Below are 10358 nucleotides of genomic sequence, written 5' to 3' on the forward strand. Positions count from 1 at the left end.
TTAACAGCTGCCATCTCCAGATGTCACGTCTGTGAGGTGACTTGAAATGTAAAACTGCCCTTAAACCAACAGATGTTCATTGGTAAATTTGGCCTTTGCCCCTTGAAATGAAAATTAGTTCTGAATGCCTGTGCACGGCAAGCATGTGATACTGATGAGCTCTCCCAGATTCCTGCCAATGGCAAGACTCTGAACAGGTAAAAAAATGCTATAGGATTTATTAAAAGTGTCATTTTGGGGCAGTGTTACAGTTTAATAGGCATGGGAATTAAATACTAATTTTCACTTTGACAAAGGCGCAACACTGGATTCACAAATTGACATCTTGCAATTTCAGGGCAGTTTTAAATAAGGTGAACAGGGAGTCGTGCGGACACTCTAGGAACAAAATAACAAGATAAGATCGAGCAAATAAATCGGCAGAAATTAAAATCAGAACAGGGAGGAACAAGAGCATGGAGTATTCATCACGGACTTTCTGTACAGCTGTTTTTTTTTCTTAATTTAAAGAGTCATTTAAAAGTATGAGCTTCAGCTGGGATGAACAGTTTCTGACTGGAGGAATATTTAGACTGACATTGCGGTTCCTCTGATGGCCACCTTAAGTATTGCAAAATGCCTGGAAGATGCCCAGCGCCTCCACCTAGTGGAAAAAAAGTGTTTTAGAATATTATTCATTATAACATTGTTTCTGTCCCACAGCATTAACCGGAAAAGGTTTTAAAATACTGTATCTGTCCTTGACAACTCATTCCTCACAGCAAATATAGCTTGCAGGTACAGCAGGTTTTGCTCATCTGTTTTCACTAAACTACTGAGTGAGCAATTTCTTTTATAAATGCCCCAGTAGTTAAACTCAAGGTTAATGATTGCATTTTTTAATTCTCTAGGTTTTATCTGTATTCATTGAAACATATATAGGTCCACACCTAAAGAGGAAGGCAGCTTTATAAAAATCTTGAATTGCAGCTCTGGGAGCTTTACAGTTAAACTAATTTAAATCTAACCAAAGAATATATCACCTTAATATATGTCCAAAGAGACATTTCAAGAAATATACAATATATAGACCAGTACCATTGTCTGTAGCATCATTTATTAGTTAAGTTTTATTCCTAATGTTTGTTAAAATGCATTGCTGCATAACAATGAGGAACCAGACAGGATAATGTATTTCAAATATTTTATTTTAAAAATAAAATTCTGAAAACATTTGTATTCTGGATTCACACTGTACAGTTAACATTATTGCAAACCTAATGGCTTTATATATGCATTTCAATATTGATAATATTAACCAGGCAGCTGTTAAATTCAATTATTCAAAATGCATTTTGTTTCAAAGTCTGTGAAGTCAATTAAAAACCCCCATTAACAAAGTCAGATTGCTTTAAATAAACCCATACAGTACACTTGTTCATAAAAAATACAAATTTGCATAATTATTTAATTAGGTAATTAAGGACCTTTTTTAAATGAAGCTAAAAATCCCTTTAGTGCCACAAATAAAGCAGGCCATCTAACTACCAAGTTAAATTCTAGAAAAAGAACTGTCACTGTCATGAGAACTGATGTTTTAAAACTGCATGACTCTTTAATTAAAGAACTCCTGCTTTAATTCTTTATAATTTAAAAAAACTGTACACATTTCTTAAAGGGTTTTCAATACATCTGTAAGAGTTTGAAATGTGTTTCTTAAACACAGCAGTTAAACCAAGGAAACCATATCATTTTCAGAAACAAAAGCTCTTTAAATTAGAAACAAATTAGATAGAAAGACTAAAAAAAAAAACAGCAAAACATAGTAACTGCAGTCAGTTCAAACTCAATATTTAACATCACAGTCTATGGTTTCACACTGCCATCGTAGTGATACGTAGTGTGTCACAGTAACTATCAGCCAGTATAGTGCAGTGCAGTTCTGGCAGGCTGCTGCTGAGCTATTTCTCAGAAGTGGATTCCTTACTGCACTCAAGGGGTGAAGCTGTGATTTTCCAGAGCTCCTGGAATACAGAAGAAGAAGAAAATGAAAGTTCAAGCTTTTCTTTCTGCTCCCGTTTTCCCTTGGCTGCAGTGGCACAAATTTGGCCACACAACTTCCACCTTAAAAAACAAGGTGCTGCTTGATGAGAGGAACTGAAGACCACTGCTGAAGCCATTCGGTCCATTGTGCTCATGCGATTCTCCATCTCTATTGTACTGGAAACACATCTTACATGCGTGTTCCCTCAAACACCCCCCCCCCAAAAAAGGGACGAGCAGCTACCTAACCAAATCCCATGTGAGCATGCACAAGTGGGCATCAAACCCAGGATCAAACTCAGGACCCTGGAGCTCTGAGGCAGTAATATTGAAAAACCAATACCACAGTCCTGCCCACTAAAATCAGATTTGTTGATCACAAAAGAGGACAAGGCCCTTTAAACCCTGTTCAAACAGAGCAGTAACTAACCAAGGACAGATATTTGCCATGCTGGTATGTACCTTGGCGAAAAAAATCACTAAGTTCTAACATGTGACAGGACAGTGTCTGTGAGGGCCGAGCGCAGGCAGGGAGCTCCGTGGTCCACTCACCAGCTGACCGATTCGCTCGTAGCTGAAGAACTGAGGGAAGGAGGGGGGGACCTGCTCCACAGAGAACACCGTCCGGCCGTCAGCCAGTTTCCCCAGGGCCTCCAGGCAGGAGCGAAAGTGATCGTACGCCTCACAGGACACGTCCATGTGCCTGAGTGTGAAATTCAGCCTGGAACAACGTCCAAACCGAACTTAAGCATCAGTGCGGAGATAGTCCACAAATGAGCTCCTGATGATGTGATGGATGTGTTCACCGAAATATACCATCCCCTCTGCAGAAAGCGGAGCCCACAGCATTCAGGACTGAAACGTCTCACGCTCCAACAGAGTCGCATGAAAACGGCTAATACAGGTCAGACACACACGCATTGCATTCAGGAATTACCTTTTCTCAATTGAGAAATAGGCAGTGCTCGGGTTATGTAGATTGCCCATGATTCTGTATAGTGTTCTGAACAAGCCATCTGTCAGCTCGTCATCATAACACACTGAAAAACACAACACAATGCAATTAGAAAAACACTGGGAGTGCGACACCGTTTTTTAGCCTTCCATCCAGGTTATTTTTAGGTCATTTAAATATTATATAAAACCTTTAAGACATACACCCAAACATATCACATGAAAACCTCATGGAATGAAGACCATTCATTCAGCCTCCTAAGTTTCACAGTGGCGTGGAGCCCAGCTGCTGTTTACTTGTCAGGAGTTGGCTGTCTGCTCTCTTTACTCCATTGCCATATGTTGCTTTTCATCAATTTGAATTGTTGAAACAAACAGAGCAATTAAAGAATACTTTCAGAGAATCAGTCTTTCCAGACCCAGCCTACTGCCAGGGGCAACTCAGGTTACCGCTGAAACAGCAGGGAGCTGCGACTCAGCAGAAAGATGGTTTGACAGGACCCAGGTAAGACTAAATATTATCTCCGGGGCGGAGTGGTGGCACTGTGGCTAAGGATCTACACCTGTGCCTGGAAGGCTGCTGGTTCAAATCCCGTGGCCGGCAGAGGAATCCTACTCCGTTGGGCCCCTGAGGAAGGCCCTTAACCCCAACTGCTCCAGGGGCGCCGTATAAATGGCTGACCCTGCGCTCTGACCCCAAGCTTCTCTCCCTGTCTGTGTGCCTGTGTGTCTCAGGTATGCAAATTCCCAATGCAAGAAATTGTATATGGCTAATAAAGTGATTTCTATTAAGTAATTAACCTGTGCTAGAAGTGATCTTATCTTATTATCACATTCCACTCTTTCCTGGCTGCCTCGATTGGACATGTTTGCTTTAACTGACTGTATCACAGGTGCGCATCTTATCTGGGCAGCACACGGACCGTCCGCAGCGATCAGGACTGTGGTGTTGTCGTGGAGATCCGCGATGTCCTCCTCTGTCCAGCTGAACTGCCGACCCGCGCCTGCAATGGAGCGGCGGTGTCAGTCAGGCACCGAGAGGCCGGTGAGGTCACCTCCTCGCGCCGCCCCGCTCCCACTTGGCACGCGCCCAGAGGAAAACACAGCTGAAGCACAGTCAGCAAGCGGCAGACTTCAAATCAGCTTCCAATGGATTCTGCCACCTCAGGACCCTATCAACTTACCAATGTTCGCAAAACAGGAAAGCACATCTCACAAGAAGAGCAAACAACATGCTCCTCAATGTAGCAAACAGATTAGAGCATTAAACAGAACACACAGCTCCTTTTTTTCTCGGATGCACCTTATGAAATGCCTGTGCTCATATGCACAAGTTTAGGGTGATTATGTAGGTAACTGTATCACACAGATAAAGAAGTAATTACTCCTGGGGTTCCATTAGCAATTCTCTCATGATCATAATCGTACCTGTGTGGAAGTCGTCTCTGAGCCAGTCCAGCTCCCGAACTTTGATTTCACCTCCTGGTAATGAAAAGAGGTACAGAAACAATTAAACTGATGTTATAGTAAACAAGGCATCCCAATGTATATAGACAACAGGAGCTTTGATATTTTCAAAATCAGGTACCAAAATATTGTCTTATGCATGGAATGTTCATTTCATTTTTTATGAATTAGTGGCAGAAATGTGTGGTTCAAAACATTTAAGAGAGACTACTGACACTGAAGACTAATTACACAGATTAAATGAATTAATTCCCACAAAAGCGTCCAGAAATTATTGCCAGCATTCGAGGAGGAATTACATTTATGAAAATGCACAGTACTTAGAATACGACAGCTTTAAACAAATAGAAATAATTCAAATTCAATTTGCAAATTGAGCCAGAAGTCATTTTGTTTTACTAAAGTTCATCCAAAATAAAGACTGTATGGAAGAAAATCCACTATTTCACTGAATATCTAGGCTTAACTTGCATTTTTAAATTTGGGAGTGACTAGAACAATACAGCATTCAGCTTCACAATTAAAAAACTCTTTAGAATTGAAAAGAGAATCCTTTGATAATATGGTACTGAAAGCTTCTCCTAAGCGACCAATTTGTCTAGGATATCAGAAGGTAATGATCTAATCTAGATTCTTGCAGATCAGTGCCCAGTACAACCACGTACAGATCAGCACACTGTGAGAGTGACCCAAGTGAGTCACTAGAGGGAACCAGTGTGTTCATGAAATGCCCAGGAAGTTCAGCCTATTTAGAAAGCAGTATCTTACCTGCAGGCTGCAGTATGTGCTTATTCAACTCCACATTCCTCTCACACATGCTCAGCAGATCTTGACCAACATCTGAAAGACACGGCACAGTAAACAGACACACAAATTGATCTCTCGGGTCATACAGAAATTGTCAACATATAAAATAACTGCGTGTCTACAGAAGATTTCTTAGGTCTCTTTGTAGCGGAAGAAAATCAATAACCTCATCTTTGCCCTATAGCCCCTTGATTTTTTTCTTGACATATTTCACACATAAGTGAAAATCCAGATACTACATCAAATATTCATCAGAATTTCTCTCTGGTGAACTTATTAACATTTTTAAGAACACATTTTCCAGCAACTCGCTTTCCAGCAGTGACTCACTTTCAGTGTCTTTCATTTCCACAGCAAAAGAAAAGAAAAATAAGCATCCTGCAAGAAAATAACACAGCACTGCACGCCCAGCTATCTGAGTTTTGTCATCTCCTGGCGGCCTTGTTTTTATTTTCTAACGGAGGCACTGAGGTCAGCATGAGGTCAGCATGAGGACAGGAGGTGTGAATGAGATTTCCTGCAGCAGATCACACCTTTCACTTGCCATTTTGGGCAATGAAGTCATGCTGGTGCTGGTTTATCCATGAAAGTGGCGCTCCAGGCACATGCTGGCTATCCTATGACTCAACGGATAGTGAGGGGGAGAAAGACAGGGTGAAAACGCAGTAAAAGAATGGGAATGCTTGACTCAACGATTTCCCCCGGGTCTGCACCAATCGACAGGGAAACAGATACGTGCACGGCCTTGTGCAGCAACCTTCACTCATTATTACAGGTCTTCAGCTCAGTCTGTACTGTATCACACTCAATGTTCCCAGACACGCTTACCTGTACAGTAAACGCTGCTGGCAACCGTTGCCAGGACAACGCTGGTTATTCCAGTCCCGGCCCCCAGTTCCAGGGCAGTGCGCCCCCTGAACAGCTGCTGGCGCGACAGAATGTAATCGGCCATAAAGACAGCACCTCTCCACACCTAGCGGAAAAGGAAAAAACAAAGAGAGAGAGAAGTCAGCTACAAGGTGTGTTCCACAGAAACGAGATCCATGTTACCAAACGAGACGCACGGACACGCACCTGCTTACCCACATCTTCCAGGGGTGTAGCCATTGTATGCTCTGTTTAAAACAAAGGGCACATTTCTGGGGTTAGAATCCCACTCCTGGCAAGGAATTACCTCACACACGCTGGCGCACGTGCACACTCAAGGGCCACGGAGAGAGTGGTGATACAGCTATAATAATATCACTTTATTAACCCTTTACAATTTCTTGCATTAGGAATTATCTTTTCACATACCCCAGGTTGCTCTCCATGAGACACACAGACAGGGAGAGAAGCTTGGGGTCAGAGCGCAGGGTCAGCCATTGCTACAGCGCCCCTGGAGCAGTTGGGGTTAAAGGCCTTGCTCAGGGGCCCAACGGAGTAGGACTCCTCTGCCGGCTGCGGGATTTGAACCGGCAACCTTCCAGCCACAGGCGCAGATCCTTAGCCACAGAGCCACCGCTCCACCCCAGCCTGGGGTCAGAGCGCAGGGTCTGCCATTGTACGGCGCCCCTGGACCAGTTGGGGTTAAGGGCTATGAAGCCAATTCAGGCAGATAAAGGCCGATACAGACAAACTAAGAGGACAACATTTAATATGACTCAGCTCCTTGGCTGGTTCAATGGAAGAGCATCGTTTAAACACTCTATCTTCCACTGTACAGGCTTTGCCATTAAAAGGGCTGTAAATCTCCCTTTGTTTTATGAAGCACCACACTCTGAATGCCCTCGCTTTCACAGGCCCATTAACACAGTTTTTCACTGCTGAAGTCTGCCCGGCATTCGTCGTATTTTCCATTAATTTAAAAATGAGTCGCATTTCATTACGAAAGCTGAAATTACCACCAACATTATTTTTCCGCGTTCTCAGTCTTGGGAATAGGATTTTCATTTTATTTTGTTAAACCGGTTATGTAAAATCAATAGCTGGTGAGAGCATGGTGGCACAGGGGTTAGCACTACAGCCTCAGAGCACCCTGAGGGCCCCAGGTTCAATTCCAGACCTGAGGTGCTGTCTGCACGGAGTTGGTATGTTTGTGGGTTTTTTCCCACAGTCCAAAAACATACTGGTAGGTTAATTGGCTTCTGGGAAACTTGGCCCTGGTATGAATGCGTGTATCTGTGTTTGTGCGTGCCCTGTGATGGACTGGTATCCTGTCTAGGGGGTACCCTTCCTACTGCCCTTTGCTTGCTGGGATAGACTCCGGCTTTCCTGCGACCCTGAAGTAGACAAAGCGGTTTGAGAATGGATGGCTGGCCGTCCTTTTTTTGCATAACTGGAGACTTGCGACTCTCATTCTGTTAACTTCATTCTGATTATGAAACTGTCTGGGATTTTTAAATAGGATAGAACAAAGATCGGCACAAATTAACATAGCAACACAGCAACAACTCATATAAACAACTCAACACGTAAACATGAATTGTTTAACAGCAAACTTTCTTCCCCTTTTAGGATAACAGCACATTTGTGAATCAATATTTCTATTAATTTCAGCACTGGACACCAACAGCATGTTAAAATGCGCTCGCTTTCTTTACATCACAGGCAGCCAGAGGACCCTTTTCTGAGCAGCAAGGGTCTCATGGCTGCTCAGAGGGTGAGCTTCCTGCCACAGAAAGACTCTCACCAATCTTAATGACATCCCTGTCAGCAGCCGACTCCTCCTCATCACTGTACTCCCCCTCCCCTTTACTCAGAATGATGGGACAGACTTTGTCCCTCTCTGCCACAGCTCCCTCTGCCCTGAGGGAAGCCGTAGGTCTCCGCAGCACGTCCAGATCCCCGTCTTCATCCAGGAGGGACTCCATAACCTGGCGCCGCCCCCTCTCTCCCTCCTCTTCCTCCCCAGGCGAGCCGCCTCTCTCTCCAGGTGCTGCAGACACAGCCACTTCATTTCCTGGGATGCAGGCAGAGCCCGAGCCGTCCTGCAGAATCTTAAACCTTGAAACGAAAACTAAAAGAGGAAGGGGGAAAAAAGGAAGCTGTTGGCCTAATTGATGACCTTTTCCTTTTCAGGGCACAAGAAGAGATATCGCTTGGGGAAAAATCTTGATTGATACCAGGATTGATTAAACAATCTAATAGCGACGGCAGGAATGAAGATAATATTACATGACAGGAATCCCCAACATTAGAGTTTTACTATGTAGTACCCGTCTAAGAACATGCGCATTTGAAAGAACTTCAAAACACCAGACAAGAAATTCTCCACAGTCCCCAGTCCAGACTAGGAGACACTGTCCCTGCTCTGACTGGTCCCTTACATAGCATTGTCCTGGCTTGAGCCGGCACGACAGGTGGACAGGCGGATTGCGGGCAGTGACACACTGTCTGTGCCGTCTCGGTCTCCCGCCCCCGTACCTGGCTGCCCCGCGGCGTTGAGGCGCGCCATCAGGCGCTGCCCGCGGGGGAGCAGCAGGTGGACGTCGGACAGCACGGTGTCGCTGCGGAACGTGATGAGGTCCATGGCGAGAGCAGCATGACGGGCACAGTGGGCCCGGACCCGGGAGCCAGTCGTTTCACCCCGGATCTTCGCGGAGTTTCGCCTTTGTTCGCGATGACCAGCTCCAGTCCCTCTGCAAGGCAGCACACAGCAAGGTGGGCTTCTGATTTGCTGTCGTGGGTCCTTCAGCAAAGCCTCTGTTCTGAAACCCTGCCAGCCGCTGTACGCAAATCAACCAGGAGAGGTTTTCCTTTGAAGAAATAAACCAAAGGCAGAATCATTAAAATGAAGGAGTTCTTTTCTCCCAAGTGCAGTGTTCGGCAATATGCACTGCCATGCCAATTTTATTGCCCTGCTACACAAGGTTTTGACTTGCCTGAAAATATACATCATGGTTTCTCCAGTGCAAGCGTCCAACGCCTAGACATTTTCTAAATCTACAGAAACTGTAAACCAATTACACAGCAGGTGGAATCAGTGAAGGATTTGGAAGATAAAATTAGGCTCCAGGCTTTTTTAGTGCCACAGATACACACCTCAATATAATTCTTCAATCACGACTGAAAAAACTGAACAACCTATCAGTTACTTTGTAGGATTAGTAGGGCTGTATTTAAATTCCAAGCTATATAAAGAAAGTCCTCCACAGTAATAAACAGTGCATTTGACTGGTTAATCAGCAGGAAGACAGAAAGCTCAATTTGTTTCTTAGCTGCAATGTAACAGAATGTCAAGGGAAACAAATATGACTCCCAATGTGCAGCAACTCAATACATTCTAGATTTTGCAAAGCTGCAGGCTCTTGTACAAACTGTACAAACAAAGCAGAAAATCATCATGTATAATTCATGTCTGTAATTTCAAGTGGGGTAACAGGCTTGAAATTCAGTATAAATCAACTTGCTTATGTAAGAGATTACTATGTGGGTACTATATATAGTATACATTTATCCACACAGTGCTCTGTCAATATAAAATGAGCATCTGCATAGCTTATTTGGGCTGTTAGTGGAAAAAGAGATCTAGCTTATTAAACAGTTCATGTCAGTTTAAAACATGAGTTTCAGTACAGATTCAGATATATAATTAGTGGGCTAAACACACATTTCTTCTTCTTTGGCAAGTTGGTACACATTATGCACAGATTTGGGCCTACCTTTTGCATTTATATGAAAATACAATGAGTGTACAAAACATTAACGATGCCTGCTCTTTCTTTGAAATAGAATCCTTGAAATTCACCAGGCGAATCCAGGTGAAAGCTTTGACCCCCTAATTGATTTCACCTGTTAAATCCACTTCAATCAGTGTAGATGAAGGGGAGGAGACAGGTTAAAGAAGGGTTTTTAAGGCTTGTGACAAGAGAGACTTGGATGGTGTACTGTATGTGAGGGAAAATCAGCAAGAAAGCAGATGTAAGTGCCTTTGAACGGGGTATGATAGTAGGTGCCAGGCATGCTGGTTTGAGTGCATCAAGAACTGCAACACTGCTGGGTTTTTCAGGCTCGACAGTGTCCCGTTTGTATCCGGAATGGTCCGCCACCCAAAAGACATCCAGACATCTCCAGCAGGCTGGAGGTGGTGTGATGGTGTGGGGTGTGCTTTCAAGGCACATATTGGG

At 43.9% G+C, this 10358-nt stretch overlaps 1 protein-coding gene across 1 annotated transcript; it reads right to left on the reverse strand.

The window, feature by feature from the left end:
• Positions 1-1186: 1186 nt before the first annotated feature.
• Positions 1187-8962, reverse strand: mettl22 (methyltransferase 22, Kin17 lysine). Its single transcript, XM_069180759.1, has 10 exons — positions 8656-8962; positions 7922-8248; positions 6325-6365; positions 6079-6223; positions 5212-5283; positions 4405-4458; positions 3900-3980; positions 2960-3062; positions 2575-2743; positions 1187-2003 (listed from the first exon to the last, which is right to left on the reverse strand). Exons 1-10 carry the CDS (start codon positions 8759-8761, stop codon positions 1941-1943), a joined length of 1161 nt encoding a protein of 386 aa, XP_069036860.1. The 5' UTR covers positions 8762-8962; the 3' UTR covers positions 1187-1940.
• Positions 8963-10358: the final 1396 nt, after the last annotated feature.

This window comes from Lepisosteus oculatus, chromosome 19 (genome assembly GCF_040954835.1).
Source record: "Lepisosteus oculatus isolate fLepOcu1 chromosome 19, fLepOcu1.hap2, whole genome shotgun sequence".
Classification (NCBI taxonomy): Eukaryota; Metazoa; Chordata; class Actinopteri; order Semionotiformes; family Lepisosteidae; genus Lepisosteus; species Lepisosteus oculatus.